The following is an 18,770-nucleotide window of genomic DNA, read 5'->3' on the forward strand; positions in this document are numbered from 1 at the left end:
TGCTGCTATGAACATTCATAGACAAGTTTTTGTGTGGACATGTTTTAACTTTGGGGGGGTATATAGTTAACTTTTTATTGTGGTAAAATATACGTATTTATTAATCATAAGTGTACAATTCAGTGACATTAAATACAGGCACAGTGTTATATAACCATCACTTCTCTCTACACTCAAAGCTTTCACATCATCGCAAACACCCCTCTTCCTCCCTCCCCTCATTCCATCTACTTTCTGTCTCTATGAATTTGCCTGTACTAAGTAACTCATATAAGTGGAATCATATAATATTTCTCCTTCTATGTCTGGCTTATTTCACTAAGCATGTTTTCAAGGTCCATTCATTTTGTAGCATATATCAAAATCTCATTCCTTTTTATGGTTGAATAATATTCTACTGTATGTGTATACCACATTTTGTTCATTTCATCTGTTGATGGACACTTGGGTGTTTCCATCTTTTGGCTATTGTGGATAATGCTGCTGTGAACATTTTTGTACATATATCTGTTCAAGTCACTGCTTTCCATTCTTTTGGATGTATATCTTGGAGTAGAATTACTGGGTATGTGATAGTTCAATGTTTTGAGAAACCACCAAACTGTTTTCTACAGAGGCTGCGCTCTTTTACATTCTTACCAGCCAAGTGTGAAGGTTGCAGTTTCTCCACATCCTCATCAGCACTTTTTATATTCTAATTTTTGTTTTGTTTTGTTTTTAATTATAGCCATCCTAGTAGGTGTGAAGTGGTATCTCACTGTGGTTTTGATTTGCATTTCCCTAATGATTAATGATGTTGAGCATCTTTTCATGGACCATTTATATATCTTCTTTGGAGAAATGTCTATTCAAGTCCTTTGCCCATTTTTGAATTGGCTTCTGTTGTTGTTGTTGAGTTTTAGAAGCTCTTTCTATATTCTAGATAGTAATCCCTTATCAGATATATGATTTGCAAATATTTTCTCTCATTCTGTAAGTTATCTCTTCACTTTATTGATAATAACTCTTGATGTACAAAAGTTCTTAATTTTGATGAAGTCCAACTTATCTACTTGTTGCCTGTACTTTTGGTGTCATATCCATGAAATCTTTGCCAAATCTAATGTCATAAAGATTTTCCCCAGTGCTTTCTTCTAAGAGTTTTATAGTTTTAGTTCTTAAATTTGGTTCTTTGATCCATTTTGACTTAATTTTTGTATATGATGTAAGGTAAAGGTTCAGCTTCATTCTTTTGCATGTGGATATGCAGTTTCTCAGAACCATTTGTTAAAAATACTATTCTTTCCCCCTTGAATGGTGTTGGCAGCCTTGTTGAAAAATCAGTTGACCGTATCTGTGAGGGTTTCTTTCTGGGCTCTCTATTCTATTGCATTAATTTGTATGTTTGTCCTTATGCCAGTACCATACTGTTTTACTTACTGTAGCTTTGTAGTAAGTTTTGAAGTTGGGAAAGTATGAGTCCACTAACTTTATTCTTCTTTTTCAAGTTATTTTGGCTGTTCTGGGTTCCTTGCAATTCCATATGAATTTGAGGATCAGCTTTTCCACTTCTGTGGAAAAGACTGTTAAAATTTGATAGGGATTGTGTTGAACCTGTAGATCTCTTTGGGTGGTATTGCCATTTTAACAGTGTTAAGTCTTCCTGTCCATTAAAAGAAGCTCAGGCTGTCTTTCCATTATTTATGTCTTCTTTAATTTCTTTCAGCAGTGTTTTATAGTTTTCAGTGTACAAATCTTCCACCTCCCTGGTTAGACTTATTCCTAAGTATTTAATTTTCTTAGACACTATTATAAATGAGATTGCTTTCTTAATTTCATTTTCAGATTATTCATTTCTGATATATAGAAACGACTGATTTTTTGTGTGTTCATCTTGTACCCTGCAACTTAGCTGAGTTTATTAGCTCTAGTAGCTTTTTGTGTACTTTGGGGGATTTTCTGTGTATAGGGTCATGTCATCTGCAAACAGAGATAGTTTTAGTTTTTCCTTTACAATTTAGATGCCTTTAATTTTTTCTTTCTTGTCTACTAGCTCTGGCCAGAACTTCCAGTAAATTGTTGAATAGCAGTGGTGAAAGCAGGCATCCTTGTCTTTCTTGTTCCTTGACCTTTGGGGGATCTTTCAGCCTTTTACCATTGAATATCTTATTAGCTATGAGGTTTTCATAAATACTCTTTATCATGTTGAGGAATTTTTCTTTTATTCCTAGTTTCCTAGAAGTTTTTATCATGAAATGGTGTTTGTTTTTCTCAAGTTGCTTTTCTGAGTCAAGTGAGATGATCATGTGGGGTTTTTTTCCATTCTATTAAATGATGTATTACATTGTTTGACTTTTTATTGAGATATAATTGGCATAAACATTATATTAATTTCAGGTGTACATCATATTGATTCGATATTTGTACATATTATGAAATGATCACCACAATAAGTCTAGTTAGCATCCATCATCACACATAGTTAGTTTTTTTTCTTGTGTGAGAACTTTTTTTTAAAAATATTTATTTATTTATTTATTTATTTGGCTGCACTGGGTCTTAGTTGCAACACGTGGGATCTTCATTGCTGCATGCAGGATCTTCGTTGCAGCATATGAGACCTTTTAGTTGTGGCAAGTAGGATCTTTAGTTGTGGCATGTGAGCTCTTAGTTGTGGCATGCGGGATCTAGTTCTCTGACCAGGGATCGAACCTGGGCCCCCTGTGTTGGGAGCATGGAGTCTTAACCACTGGACCACCAGGGAAGTCCTGAGAACTTTTAAGATCTGTTTTCTTAGAACTTTCAAATATATAATACAGTGTTATTAACTATAGTCACCATGCTGTACATTACATCCCCAGGATTTATTTATTTTATAACTAGAATTTTGTATCTTTTGATCTCCTTCACCCATTCTGGCATTCTCCCCCTCCCTGCCCCTAGCAACTACCAATCTGTTCTCTGTATCTATGATTTTGGAATTTTTTGTTTTTGTTTTAGATTCCACATATAAGTGAGATCATATAGTATTTGTCTTTCTCTGTCGGACTTTTTTTTTTAATAGATTTATGCAGGCATTCAGCCTCACTTATTTATTTTATTTTATTTTTTTTTAAATATTTAGGGCTTCCATGGTGGCGCAGTGGTTGAGAATCTGCCTGCCAATGCAGGGGACACGGGTTCGAGCCCTGGTCTGGGAAGATCCCACATGCCGCGGAGCGACTAGGCCCGTGAGCCACAATTGCTGAGCCTGCGCGTCTGGAGCCTGTGCTCCGCAACAAGAGAGGCCGCGATAGTGAGAGGCCCGCGCACCGCGATGAAGAGTGGCCCCCACTTGCCGCAACTAGAGAAAGCCCTCGCACAGAAATGAAGACCCAACACAGCCATAAATAAATTAATTAATTAATTAAATTAAATTAAAAACAAAAACAAAAACGGATCACATTATTTAAAAAAAAAAAAATTTATTTATTTATTTGGTTGTGCCGGGATTTGTTGCAGCAGGCAGGCTCCTTAGTTGCGGCTCGCAGGCTCCTTAGTTGCAGCTCGCAGGCTCCTTAGTTGCAGCATGTAACTCTTAGTTGTGGCATGCATGTGGGATCTAGTTCCCTGACCAGGGATTGAACCCAGGCCCCCTGCGTTGGGAGCACGGAGTCTTCACCACTGTACCACCAGGGAAGTCCCTCTGTCTGACTTACTTCACTTAGCATAATGCCCTCAAGGTCCATCCAGGTTGTCATGAATGGCAAGATTTCCTGTTTTTTATGGTTGAATAATATTCTATTGTATGTATATGTGTGCATATATGTATGTGTGTGGTGTGTGTATATACATATACCACATTTTCTTTATCCATTCATCCATAATTGATATTTAAGTTGCTTCCATGTCTTGGCTATTATAAATAATGCTGCAGTGAACATGGGGTGCGTATATCTTTTCAATTCTACTCAGAAGTAGAATTACTAGATTATATAGTAGTTGTAATTTTAATTTTTTGAGAAACCTTTATACTGTTTTCTTTTTTTTAATTAAAAAAATTTATTTTATTTTATTTATTTTTTTGGCTACATTGGGTCTTCATTGCTGCACGTGGGCTTTCTCTAGTTGCGGTGAGTGGGGGCTACTTTTCGTTACAGTGCGTGGACTTCTCATTGCAGTGGCTTCTCTTGTTGTGGAGCACGGGCTCTAGGCGCGTGGGCTTCAGTAGTTGTGGCATGCGGGCTCAGTAATTGTGGCTCATGGGCTGTAGAGCACAGGCTCAGTAGTTGTGGCACACGGGCTTAGGTGCTCCGCGACATGTGGGATCTTCCCAGACCAGGGATTAAACCCATGTCCCCTGCATTGGCAGGCAGATTCTCAACCACTGCACCACCAGGGAAGTCCTATACTGTTTTCTGTAGTGACTGGGCCAATTTACATTTTCACTAACAGTGCACAAGGGTTCCCTTTTCTCTATATCCTCACCAACAGTTGTTATTTTTGGTCTTTTTAATATTAGCCATCTTAACAAATGTGGAGTGTTATCGCACTATGGTTTTGATTTGCACTTCCTTGATGATTAGTGCTGTTGAGCGCATTTTCATGTGTCTTTTGGCCATTTATATGTCTTCTTTAGAAAAATGTCTATTCAGATCCTCAGTCCATTTGATTTTCTGTTACATTCCTGGGATAAATTTTACTTGATCAAGGTGAATAATCATTTTATTATGCTGTTGGATTCAATTTGCTAATATTTTATTAAGAATTTTGCATCTATATTCATAAGACTTATTGGTCTGTAACTTTCTTTTCTTGTGATTTTTTTAAAATTTATTAATTTATTATTTATTTTTGGCTGCATTGGGTCTTTTTTGCTGTGCGTGGGCTTTCTCTAGTTACGTTGAGTGGGGGCTACTCTTCGTTGCGATTCACAGGCTGCTCATTGCGGTGGCTTCTCTTGTTGTGGAGCACGGGCTCTAGGCGCACAGGCTTCAGTAGTTGTGGCACACGGACTCGGTAGTTGTGGCTCATGAGCTGGGCTTAGTTGCTCTGCGGCACGTGGGATCTTCCCGGACCAGGGCTCGAACCCGTGTCCCCTGCATTGACAGGCAGATTCTTAACCACTGTGCCACCAGTGAAGTCCTCTTGTGATGTCTTTATCTGGCTCTAGTATCAGGATAATCCTTGCCTCACAGAATGAGTTAGGAGGTGTTCCCTCTTCAGTTTTTTGGAAGACTTTGAGAAGGATTTGTGTTAATTCTTGTTTAAATGTTAGGTAGAATTCACTGATGAAGCCATCTGGTCCAGGACTTTTCTTTTTGGGGAGGTTTTTGATTACTGATTTCATCTTTTTACTTGCTATAAATCTGTTGAAATTTTCTATTTCTTCATCAGTCATTTTAGATAATTTGAGTGTTTCAGGGAATTTTTGTCCATTTCCCTGAAGAAATTTGTCCATTTCTTCTAGGTTATGTAATTTGTTGGCTTACCATTATTCATAGTATTCTCTTATAATCCTTTTTTTAATCTCTGCAAGGTCAGTTGTAATGTCCCCACTTTAATTTCTCATTTTAGTTGTTTGTATCTTTTCTCTTTTTCTTTGGCAGTCTACCTAAAGGTTTGTGAATTTTGTTGATCTTTTCAAAAAACCAGCTCTTTGTTTCTTTGGTCTTCTTTGTTGTTTTTCTGATCTCTCCTTTTGTTCATCTCTTCTCTAATCTTTATTTTGTTCCTTCTGTTAGCTTTGGGTTTACTTTGCTCTTCTTTTTCTAGTCCATTAAAGTGTAAAGTTAGGTGATTGATTTGAGACTTACTTTTTTAATTTAGGCATTTACAGCTATAAATTTCCCTCTGAGCACTGCTTTCACTATATCCCATACATTTTAGTGCATTGTGTTTTCATCCATTTCTAAGTATTTTCTAATTTCCCTGTAATTTCTTCTTTGACCCATTGGTTGTTTAAGCTTGTTTAATTTACACATATAGGCAAATTTTCATTTTCCTTCTTTTACTGATTTCTAATTTCATCCCATTGTGGTCAGAGAAGATACTTTGTATGTATCTTTTGAAATCTATTGAGATTTATTTTATGGCCTAACAAGTGGTCTGTCCTGGAGAATGTGCCATGTACACTTGAGAAGAATGTGTATTCTGCTGTTAGGTGGAGTGTTCTGTATATGTCTGTTAGGCTTAGTGAGTTTATTATGTTGTTGAAATCTTCTATTTTTAAATTATTTTCTGTGTACTTGATCTAAGCCTCATTGAAAGTGGGGTGTTATAAAACTGTCTACTTCTGACTGTTCTGTCCATTTTGCTTCATATATTTTGAGTCTGTTCTTAGGAGTGTAAATATTTATACTTGTTATATCTTCTTGTTGTACTGAACCTTTTATTAATATATAATGTCTTTCTCTGTCTCTTTTACTTTATATGATTTTAAATCTATTTTGTCCAAAATTAGTATAGCCACCCCTGCTGTCTTTTGGTTACTATTTGAATGGAATATCTTTTTCCATCCATTCACTTTCAGCCTATCTGTGTCCTTTGATCTAAAGAGAATCTCTCATAGCATATAATTGGATCATGTTTTTCAACCCATTCTGCCAATTTTTTTCTTATTATTAAATAGTTTAATCCATTTACATTTAAAGTAATTACTGATAAGGAGACAGTTAATTCTGCCATTTTGCTATTTGTTTTCTTTTTTTAATTAAAAAAATTTTTTTAATTAATTAATTTATTTATTTATTTTATTTTTGGCTGCATTTGGTCTTCATTGCTGCACACAGGCTTTCTTTAGTTGTGGTGAGCGGGGGCTACTCTTCGTTGCAGCGCGCGAGCTTCTCATTGCAGTGGCTTCTCTTGTTGTGGAGCATGGGCTCTATGCCCACAGGCTTCAGTAGTTGTGGCACACAGGCTCAGTAGTTGTGGCTCACAGGCTCTAGAGTGCAGGCTCAGTAGTTGTGGCACACGGGCTTAGTTGCTCCACAGCATGTGGGATCTTCCCGAACCAGGACTTGAACCCGTGTCCCCTGCATTGGCAGGCTGATTCTTAACCACTGCGTCACCAGGGAAGCCCCAGCTATTTGTTTTCTATTACTATATGGCCTATAGATTTTTGTCCTCATTTCCCACATTACTGTCTTGCTTTATGTTTGGTTGATTTTTTGTAGTGAAACATTTTGATTCCCCTCTCATTTTCTTTTGTGTATATTCTATAGACATTTTCTTTATTGTACCACGGGGATTACATTTAACATCCTAAAGTTAATGACAACCTAATTTGAATTTATACCAACTTAACTTCAGTAACACAAAAACTGTTCCTATATAGCTTCGTTCCACTCTGTCTGTTTTGATGTCACAGATTATACCTTTATAAATTGTATGACCAATAATATAGATTAATAATTGTTTTTTAATGCATTTGTCTTTTAAAGTGTATAGAAAATAAAAAATGGAGTTACGAAACAAAATTAGCTTTTATGGTTGTCCATGTATTTAGCCTTTATTGGATATCTTTATTTCTTCATACTGCTTCAAGTTACTTCTAGCTTCCCTTCATTTCAACCTGCAGCACTCCTTTTTAGCATTTCTTGCAGGGCAAGTCTCGTGGTAACAAAGTTCCTCAGTTTTTGTTTATCTGGGAAAGTCTTAATTTCACTTTTGAAGGACACTTTTTCTGGATATAGAATTCTCAGGTGACAGATTTTTTTTCTTTCAGCTCTTTGAATATATCAGCCCACTGTCTTCTAGCCTCCAAAGTTTCTGATGAGAAGTCTGGTGATAATCTTATTGAAGACACCTTGTGTGTGACAACTCACTTCTCTCTTCCTGCTTTCAAGATTCTTTATCTTTGTAAACTACATATAATGCTGGTGAGGGTGTGGAGAAAAAGGAACCCTCCTACACTGTTGGTAGGATTGCAAATTGGTGCAGCCACTATGGAGAACAGTATGGCGTTTCCTTAAAAAACTAAAAACAGAGTTACCATACAATCCATCAATCACATTCCTGGGAATATATCTGAGAAAACTCTAATTCAAAAACATACATGCACCCCAATATTTATAGCAGCACTATTTACAATAGCCAAGACATGGAAGCAACCTAAATGTCCATCAACAGCTGATGAATGGATAAAGAAGATGTGGTATATAGACACAATGGAACATTACTCAGCCGTAAAAAAGAATGACATAATGCCATCTGCATCAACATGGATGGACCTAGAGATTATCATATTAAGTGAAGTAACTCAGAGAAAGACAAATATCATATGATATCACTTATATGTAGAATCTAAAAAAAAAATGATACAAATGAACTATTTATAAAACAGAAATAGACTCATACATAGAAAACAAACTTATGGTTACCAAAGTGGATAGCAGAGGCAGGGTGTGGGGGAGATAAATTAGGAGTTTGGGATTAACATATACACACCATTATATATAAAATAGATAAACAACAAGGACCTACTGTATAGCACAGGGAACTATATTCAATATATCATAATAACCTATAATCGAAAAAAATCTTGTAATAACCTATAATGGAAAAGAATCTGAAAAAAGAATATAGGTATATACATGTAACTGAATCACTGTGCTCTATACCTGAAACAAACACAACATTGTAAATTAACTATACTTCAATTTAAAAAATGGTTAAAAAAAAGATTATTTATCTTTGGCTTTCAATAGTTTGATTATGATGTGTCTCAGATGGATGTTTTAGTCAACATTGAGCTCATTAAGCTTCTTAGATTTGTAGATTTGTGTCTTTCATGAAATTTGGAAAGTTTTCAGCCATTATTTTTTCAAATATTTTTTCTGCCCTTTTTTCTCTCTCTTCTCCTCTGGGATTCCTACAATGAAAATATTTGTCCATTTGGTGGTGTCTCAGAGGTCCCTTAGGGCTCCATTCACTTTTTTTGCTGTTGTTCCCCAGACTTTATTACTTCAGTTGTCCTATCTTCAAATTTGCTAATTCTTTCTTCTGCCTGCTTAAATCTGTTTTTGAACCCATATAGTGTATTCTTCATTTTAGTTATTGTATTTAAGCTCCAGACTTTCTTTTTGGTTCCTTTTTATAATTTCTATCTCTTTATTGGTATTCTAACTTTGTTCATACATCATTTTCCTGTCTTTGTCCATGTCTTCCTTTAGCTATTTGCTAAAGGAAGCATCATAAAGGAACAACTCTAAGACAGTTGTTTTCAAGTCTTTGTCTAGTAAACTTGACACCTGGACTTCCTCAAGTGCAAATTATGTCATTTTCTTTTTTTCCTTTTAATGGGCCATACCTTTCTCTTTCGCTATATGCCTTGTGATTTTTGTTGTTGTTGTTGAAAACTGGACATTTAATCTTATAATGTGGTAACTCTGGAAATCAGATTTTCCCCATCCCCCAGTCTTTGCTGTTTTTGTTTTTGTTTTTTCCTGAGGTTACACCTTTTCTTGAGCAAGCACAATGGCTTTCTAAAATACTGTGTACATGTAGTTGTTTTTGAATGTAAAAAAAAAAAAAAAGCTTCTATTTTAAATCCCCTGGAAGCTGCTTCAGCTGGTGGGAATTGGGACAATAGCAGCCTTTAGCTGCATGTCAGCCATCAGAAGCTGCAATCCATAATCAGAACACTGATCCTGATATTTCAGAGACAAGGTCCTTATTGCCCACCCTGACTCAAGCAAGCTACACCAAAACAACAGATTGCTCTCCCCACAGCTGCCTATCATAGGGCTGGGGGCTGAGCAGTCACTACTGCACTGAAGGCTGAAATTGACTGATATTAACCACAATTTGCCAGCCTAGCCTTTCCCTACAAGTGTTCACAGAACCTACAAGTGTTCACAGAAACTCCAGAGTTCCAAAAATAGTTGTTTCAGATAGATTCTACTAGTATAATTATTGTCTAGGTGGAGAGATGAGTTTCTGGTGTTTGTTACTCTGCCATTGTCCCAGATGTAACATCTCAGTGATTAACATTTTAAAGACCCTTATCGGGCTTCCCTGGTGGAGCCATGGTTAAGAATCCACCTGCCAATGCAGGGGACACGGGTTTGAGCCCTGGTCTGGGAAGATCCCACATGCCACGGAGAAACTAAGCCCATGAGCCACAAGTACTGAGCCTGAGCTCTAGAGCCTGCCAGCCATAACTACTGAGCCCATGTGCCGCAACTACTTAAGCCCGCACGCCTAGAGCCCGTGCTCCACAGCAAGAGAAGCCACTGCAATGAGAAGCCCATGCACCGCAACAAAGAGTAGCCCCCGCTTGCCGCAACTAGAGGAAGCCTGGGCACAGCAACAAAGACCCAACTCAGCCATTAATTAATTAATTAATTAATTAATTAATTTTTTTAAAAGACCCTTATCAACTATACCCAGTGTTTCTTTAGGGCCCACTTCAAATATTATTTTTGTGTCCCCACTTTCACCTCATTCTAGATTGTAAATTTCTTGAGGACAGAAATAGGGACTGTTTTTCAAAGTGGCTATACTGTTTTACATTCCCACCACCAGTGTGTGAGAGTTTCAATTCCTCCACATCCTCGTCAATACTTGTTATTCTCTGTCTTTGTAATTTTATTTTAGCCATCCTAGTGAGTATATAGTGGTATGGCATTGTGATTTTTATTTGCAATCCCCTAATGACTAATGATGTTGAGCATGTTTATATGTGCTTATTGGCCATTTGTATATCTTCTTTGGAGAATTGTCTATTCAGATCCTTTGCCCATTTTTAAATTGGATTTGCTTTTTACTATTGAGTTGTACTGTTAAAATGTGTTCTAAATACAAATCTTTTCAGATACATGATTTGCAAAATTTTTCTCCCATTTTGTGGGTTGTCTTTTCAGTTTCTTGATTGTGTCCTTTGAAGCATAAAAGTTTTTGATTTTGATACATTTCAACTAATCTTTTTTTTCTTTTGTTGCTTGTAATTTTGTTATAATATCTAATAAACCATTGCCTAACCCAACATCATAAAAATTTATTCCCATATTTTCTTCTAGGAGTTATATAGCTTTAGCTCTTTCATTTGTGTCTATTATCCTTTTTGAGATTAATTGTTGTATATGATGTGAGGTAGGGCTCTAATGTCATTCTTTTGCATGAGGATATATATACAGTTGTCCTACCGCTATTGTTAAAAAGACTGTTTCCCCCATGAATTGTCATGGTACCATTGTCAGAAATCATTTGACCATGAATGTATGGGTTTATTTCTGGACTCTTCCACTGATCTATATGTCTGTCATTATGCCAGTACCACACTTCTCGATTGTTGTAGCTTTGTAGTAATTTTGAAATCAGGAAGTGTGAGTCTTCCAACTTTGTTCTTTTTCAGGATTATTTTGGCCATTCTGGGTCCTTTGCATTTCCATATGAATTTTGGGATCAGCTTGTCAATTTCTGCAATAAAGCAAGCTAGGATTTTGATAGCGATTGTGTTGAATCTGTAAATCAATTTGGGGAATAATGGTATCTTAATAATATTAAGTCTTCCAATGCATGAACATGGGATAGCTTTTCATTTATTTAGATCTTCTTTAATTTCAACAATATTTTGTAATTTTCAGTATACATGTCTTGTACTTCTTTTGTTAAATTTATTCCTAAGTATTTTCTTTTTGATGCTCTTGTAAATGTAGTTGTTTTCTTAATTTCTTTTTCAGGTTGTTCATTGTTAATATATAGAAATTAAGTTCATTTTTGCGTATTAATCTTGTATCCTGAAACCTTGCTGTACTTATTAGCTGTAATACTTTTAAAGCAGATTTCTTAGATTTTTCTGTACACAAGATCATGTCATCTGAAAATAAAAATAGTTTAACTTGTTCTTGTCTAATCTGGATGCCTTTTATTTCTTTTTCTTACCTAATTACCCTGGCTAGAACCTTCAGTACAGTGCTGAATAGGAGTGATGAGAATGACTTCCTTGTCTTATCCCTGATCTTAGAAGGACAACATTCAATCTTTCCCCATTAAGTATTATGCTAGCTGTACGTTTTTCACAAATTCCCTCTATCAAGTTGAGAAAGTTTCTGTCTATTCCTAGCTTGTGGAGTGTTTTTATCATGTAAGGGTGTTGGATTTTATCAAATGCTTTTTTGTGTGTCTATTGAGATGATCACTTCATTTTTGCTTTTTATTCTATTGACATGACATATTACTTGATTTTTATATTTTAAAGCAACCTTGCATTTCTGGTTTAAGTCCCCCCGATCATATTACATAGTTTGGGAGGGTTTTTTGTTTCTTTTCTTTTATTTATTTATTTATTTTTGGCTGCATTGGGTCTTCATTGCTGCATGTGGGCTTTCTCTAGTTGTGGCGAGCAGGGGCTGCTCTTCGTTGCAGTGTGCGGGCTTCTCATTGTGGTGGATTCTCTTGTTGCAGAGCATGGGCTCTAGGAGCGCAGGCTTCAGTAGTTGTGGCACGCAGGCTCAGTAGTTGTGGCTCATGGGCTCTAGAGTGCAGGCTCAGTAGTTGTGGCACACGGGCTTAGTTGCTCCACAGCATGTGGGATCTTCCCAGACCAGGGTGCAAATCTGTGTCCCCTGCATTGGCAGGCGGATTCTTAACCACTGCGCCACCAGGGAAGTCCCGTTTTTTTTGTTTTTTGTTTGTTTTTTCCTTCAGCCTCGCCACGCAGCTTTCAGGATCTTAGTTCCCTGACCAGGGATTGAACCCACACCCTTGGCAGTGAAAGCACAGAGTCCTAACCACTGGACCACCAGGAAATTCCCTACATAGTGTTTATTATATGTTGCTAGATTTGTTTGCTAGTATTTTGTTGAGCATTTTTATACCTATATTCATAAGGGATATTGGTCTATAGTTTTCTTGTGAAGTCTTTGTCTCCTTTTACTATCAGAGTAATACTTACTGTGTAGACTAAGGAAGTGTTCCCTCCTCTTCCTCTTCTTTTTTTTTAAGCATTTGTGAAGGATTGGCATTAATTCTTCATTAATGTTTGGTAGAATTACCAGTAAAGCCATCTTGACCACACTTTTCTTTGTGGGAAGTTTTAAAGTTACTATTCAATCTATTTACTTGTTATATATATATTCAAATTCTCTCTTTCTTGTTGAGTTGGTTTAGGTAATTTGTGTATTTCAAAGAATTTGTCCATTCTTCTAGGTTGTCTAATTTGTTGGCATCCTGTTTTTCATAGTATTTTCTTATAATCCTTTTTATTTTTGTAAGGTCAGTAGTGATGTCTCCTCTTTCATTCCTAATTTTAGTAATTTTGAGTCTTCTCTCTTTTTTCCTTGGTCACTCTAGGTTTGTCCTTTTTTTATCTTTTCATTGAACCAAGTTTTGATTTTATTGATTTTTTCTGTTTCCTCTCTAATCTTTATTATGTCCTTTCTCCTGCTTGCTTTGGGTTTAGTATGATCTTCTTTTTCTAGTTTTTTAAGATAGAATGTTAGGTTATTGATTTGACATCTCCTTTTCTAATATAGCATTTGGATCATAAATTTCCCTCTTCGTACTGCTTTAAGCTGCATCCCATAAGTTTTGGTATGTTGTGGGGTTTCTTTCATTCAACTCAAAAGTATTTTTTAAATTTTCCTTGTGATTTCTTCTTTGACTCATTGGTTATTTCAGATTGTGTTGTTTAATTTCCACATATTTTTTAATTTCCCAAATTTCCTTCTGTTATTAATTTCTAGTTTAATTCCATTGTGATTGGATAGCATACTTTGTATGTTTTCAGTCCTTTTAAATTTATTAAGGCTTGTTTTATGGCCTAGCATATGGTCTATCCTGCAGAATGTTTCATGTGCACTTGAGAAGAATGTACATTCTACTGTTATAGGGTAGAATATTCTATAGATGTCTTCTTAGGTCTAGTTGGTTTATAGTGTTGTTCAAGCCTTCTATTTATTTTTCCCATAGGTGAGACCTGGAACCCTTTCAAATTACAGTACCAGCTGAGAAATGTAAGAGAGAGAATTGCAAAGAACCTAGTAGAGAAGGGTATTCTAACCACTGAGAAGCAGAATTTCCTCCTATTTGACATGACTACTCACCCAGTGACCAATACAACAGAGAAGCAGCGACTAGTGAAAAAGCTTCAAGACAGTGTCCTAGAGCGGTGGGTAAATGACCCTCAGCGTATGGACAAGCGAACACTAGCACTACTGGTGCTAGCCCACTCCTCTGACGTGCTAGAGAATGTCTTCTCCTCTCTGACAGATGACAAGTATGATGTGGCAATGAATCGGGCCAAGGACCTAGTGGAACTGGACCCTGAGGTAGAGGGGACAAAGCACAGTGCCACAGAGATGATCTGGGCTGTGCTGGCAGCCTTCAATAAATCCTAAAGCTAGCAGGTGGGTTTCTCCTTTTCCCTTGCTGGCCAGTGACTGTCAGAGACACCATCACCAAGCTTTGTGTGATGAGATGTTTTCCATCATGTTTTTTCCTTCTCTTGAATCAAACTCGTTATTTGGGGAGAGCAACTTCAACGCTCCTGTATAGACCTTGACTATTATAAGCAGACTTTATTTTTCCCTATACTTCCACTCCAGAGGTGAATAAACTGGATGAACCAACACACACCCAATAAATAAACATTTTCTCTCATTTCTTGGTTTACTTCCATCTAGTGTGCTTTTGCATTAGCAGGAACATCTAAGTGAGATTTGGATTTCTCTAGCCACAGAATATGAATGAGAGGTAGAGCAAACCATTTATCATATTTTTAAAATTTTATTTTCCATTTTAAATATATGTTTTCAGTCTGTCTCTCAGGCTCTGCTAAGTAATGTAGCTTGTTGAAGTAACCATCTCTTTGAATAAGGGGCAATGGAAACAAAACTAATTTTTGGAGCATATGGTCTCTGGGATATAAATGCGTGTCCCGCTAGTGGTTTTCTCATTTTTCCTTTTCTAACCTGATGAGAATATTCCAAATGTGATTACCTGGTTCTCACAGTCCTAGAACCAGAAATATATTCTCTACTCTCTCTCAGCATTATCCTACTCCATCATTCATTAGAACAGAAGTCTAAATGAAAAAAATGTATCTCTCAACCACCTCCTTCAAGCAGTCAGCAATACAATTTGCAAAGGGAGGTGGCATCAGAATTTCCACTCTTTAGCACATGACTATCCTGATTCCTCCAGACTACTTTAAATGTCCCTACTCTGATTGAATTTAGGGAGTTGTAAATTTCAATTGCCAATAGCAGCATCCTGAGTCCAGACAATGTATCTAAACTCTAGATCTTCTTGTTCCCTATTTTGGCTTCCTACATAAATTGATAGATTCTGTCTATATTTAAGGGTTCTGGAGGTAGTTTTATCTATATTTAATCCACAGATACCCTTCTAGTCATTAGTCTTGTCTCAACACAACCATCTGTCTAACCAAATCACTAAAACATTTTTTAATTCAGTAGTGAATGCAAACAGAAGCTTATTAAGAAAAATCCTGTTTAGAAGGGCAATTTGATCTTAAAAGCATCCTGATATAAAGTCCAGTATTTGGGAATATAAAGAGGACAGGTACCAAACTGTGCTAATGTCAAGCATTGGTTATGCTGATACTTTTAATGGATCTTGCCTCTTGACAACTACAGAGAAACCGGCTATCAAAGGGCTAATACAGATGACCCAGACCTGATATCAAATCTTCCTGATCGGAACTAATTAAATGAATGATTGTAACTTTCATCTTCTCCCCTAAACCTGTCTAGCTCCACAAAATTCCCCAACTCAATTAACTTTCTTTTTTCACTTTAGGTATCACTTAGGTGACTAGAGAGATAAATTTTAAAGTGAAACAAATTCTTAAATGTGAAGCTGAGTAGAGCTTCAGTCTGGCTCTCTAAAAGTATAAAAACCAGTCCCTGGTTGTCTCTCCCTGACTTAGTTTTTTCTTTCCATTTGAAAACAATTCGGCATGAATTGAAACCAGGTTTTCCTGTGGAAAGTTTCAGCTTGATTGGGAGAGTAGAAGTTAAGTTGAATTCTTTCTAGCAACTCTTGGTCAGTGTTTATTTTTATATTGTATCTCAATAAGATGAAGATGTCTTCAGTTTGAATCTGCATAATGTTCATTGCAAAACACCTTTTCATTTAATGCATATGGCCTTCACATTTCTGTATAATAAAGATCAATTATTGTCTCTGGTATCTCTGTGCAGTTTTACAACTTCAGTTATTTTAACTGGAAATAAGAAATTTTCACACAAGGCCAGTAACACTCCCCGTTTACACTAGGATACCAGCCTCTGTTTCATCCTGTGTGGAAAATTAGGGATACACAAATATTATAATTGTAACATATATATACTGGAGGGCAGGGCACGTTAAGTCTAACCCAAACACCAGCTAATGTAAAGTCTGAATAGTGTCTCCATCTTGAGCAAAATAAGTTACCCAATTACACCATTATTACCATGAAGAGAATGAGTATATTCTGTCCTATTAATAACTACTTGCACATGACACCTGAACTTACTGAAGAGCTGAAAGTCTTAGGTTCCAAGTGTAGGTAACATACCTAACTATAACAGAGTTAACAACGTGTGAAAAGAAAGATAATTGAGCTTGTAATTGGCTTATCGTTCTTCACTTCTTTTATAATGTCTACAGCATAAAGGACAATAAGAAATGTATTTACTAGGATTGTTTATACTTGTTATTTTTATTTCAGAAAAAGTATTGTTTTCCCATAAGTCATCCTTTGTAACAATGTTTCTCAAAATGTGGTGCATCAAAATAACCTTTGTGGGGGTGAGTACTTTGCCAAAATACAGGTTCCTAGTAAATCAGTCTCTGGGGTTGGGGGCTTAGGAAGCTGCATTTTAAACATAGTCTCTAAAAGCTTACACGTTAAAATTTGGGAACACTGCTTTATATTTTATTGCCTATAATTCATTCATCCAAAAAATATTAAGTACTTACAAATTAAATGGCACTTGCTAGGTGTGACAATAAAAAATTGTGTAGGACACAATTTCGGCCCCGAGAACTCACATTTAAGTGGGCAAATAAGATACTTTGTGATAAATGCTCATATGGAAGTATAAACTTAATTTTTAGACGCACAAAGCAGTAGCATTCTTCCTGGGAACATTAGGAAAGACTTAGAAGAGGTTATTTATTATAGTGGCTTTCATATATTGAGTACTTTTCTTGTGAGGTACTATTCTAACCACTTCATATATTTTCTCATTTAGTCCTCAACACTAAAAAAACCATAGATTATTTTAAAGAAAATTCAGAGAGGTAGTGAGGCTTGCCTAAGGACACTGTGCAGAGCTTGAGTTCAAACACAGGCTTTTAACTACTACTCTCTCCTGCCTTCATTTAAGCTCAGTCTTGAAGAATCTTCTAAGGTTGAAAAGGAAGAGCCAAGGCTATGCTGGGCTAGGGAAACAAAATACAGAATGTACGAAGTAATTTGTTATGTGCTAGAATTTCATGAATGTGTGTGCTTTTCACATATCTCTATCTCTCAAAAGAGATTGTTCTAAGAGAATATATTCAAGTTGTAGACTAAAGAAGGGTTTTTGAAACTAGCAAATTATCTGTTTTTGTTTACCTTCATTTATTCCTTCTCTGATGCTTTTCTTATATAAAACTTTTCTGGCATATCATTTTCCTTCTCCCTTAACTTCTTTTAACACTTCTTACAGGGCAAGTGTGCTGGACATAAATTCCCTCAGTTTTTATCTGAGAAAGTATTTATCCTTCCCTTTTGAAGGATAATTTTACTGGATATAGAATTCTAGATTGCTGGGTGTTTTTTTGTTTTTGTTTTACAACACTGTTTTATTTTTTATTTTTTTTAATATGTATTTATTTATTTGGCTGCGCCAGGTGTTCGTTGTGGCATGCCAGATGAGGGATCTGTAGTTGTGGCATGCAGGATCTAGTTCCCTGACCAGGGATCGAACCCAGGCCCCCTGCATTGGGAGTGCAGAGTCTTAACCACTGGACCACCAGGGAAGTCCCCAACACTTTAAATATTTCACTGTACTCTCTTCTTGCATGAGTGTTTTCTGATATCAAATTTTAACAAAACTGGGCTGCCCTGGTGGCTCAGTGGTTGAGAATCTGCCTGCCAATGCAGGGGACACGGGTTCGAGCCCTGGTCTGGGAAGATCCCACCTGCCGCGGAGCAACTAGGCCCGTGAGCCACAACTACTGAGCCTGTGCGTCTGGAGCCTGTGCTCCGCAACAAGAGAGGCCACGATAGTGAGAGGCCCGCGCACCGCGATGAAGAGTGGCCCCCGCTTGCCGCAACTAGAGAAAGCCCTCGCACAGAAACGAAGACCCAACACAGCCATAAATTAATTAATTAATTAATTTTAAAAAAACAAAAAACTTTTTCCCCCAGCTCTGTCACCCCAGCCTTTCTTGAACTCCCAAGTGGAGGCCAGAAAGGTCTTAGATAACTTAGTTTAAACTGATTTATATTAAACTAAATTGGATTCCTTTCATTTGAGAGCAGGGAGGAAGAGATGTTTATGATCAAAGAGGGGAAGACTAGAGAAGGTAACAGAATAGTTGACTAGATTCTTAACATTATGAACATTTAAAAGACTGAACAAATACTTTTTATGTTAAAATGTTCATGTTTTAAAAATTAAATGACTTAATTCAGTCTTTCACTTCTCTCCTCCGTCTTACTCTTCACATTAGATACCTTTTAAAACTTTTTATGGAATCATAACCAGAGAAAAATGCTTAAATCAAAATAAATAAAAATGTACGACTCAATAATGAATAGTGAGCATTCCTATGTAACCAGCACCCCAGTCAAGAAACAAAACATTACC

The 18,770-nt window shown here is 36.5% G+C and overlaps 1 protein-coding gene and 1 non-coding gene across 3 annotated transcripts in view; one reads left to right on the top strand and one right to left on the bottom strand.

Moving 5' to 3' along the window:
• GOLPH3L (golgi phosphoprotein 3 like) overlaps positions 1-14,562 on the top strand; it is a 40,423-nt gene extending 25,861 nt beyond the window's left edge. For both annotated transcript variants that reach the window (XM_061186044.1, XM_061186045.1), the window contains one exon: positions 13,873-14,562. In XM_061186044.1, coding sequence (XP_061042027.1) covers positions 13,873-14,300 — 428 coding nt within the window. In that variant the 3' untranslated portion in view covers positions 14,301-14,562. The remainder of the gene's footprint in view (positions 1-13,872) is intronic.
• A 3,302-nt stretch (positions 14,563-17,864) lies between these two features.
• TRNAG-CCC (transfer RNA glycine (anticodon CCC)) lies at positions 17,865-17,937 on the bottom strand. The gene has a single exon. It is a non-coding gene; the product is annotated as a tRNA-Gly (tRNA).
• Between the last annotated feature and the right edge of the window lie 833 nt (positions 17,938-18,770).

Source organism: Eubalaena glacialis, chromosome 3 (assembly GCF_028564815.1).
Source record: "Eubalaena glacialis isolate mEubGla1 chromosome 3, mEubGla1.1.hap2.+ XY, whole genome shotgun sequence".
In the NCBI taxonomy this organism is placed as follows: domain Eukaryota; kingdom Metazoa; phylum Chordata; class Mammalia; order Artiodactyla; family Balaenidae; genus Eubalaena; species Eubalaena glacialis.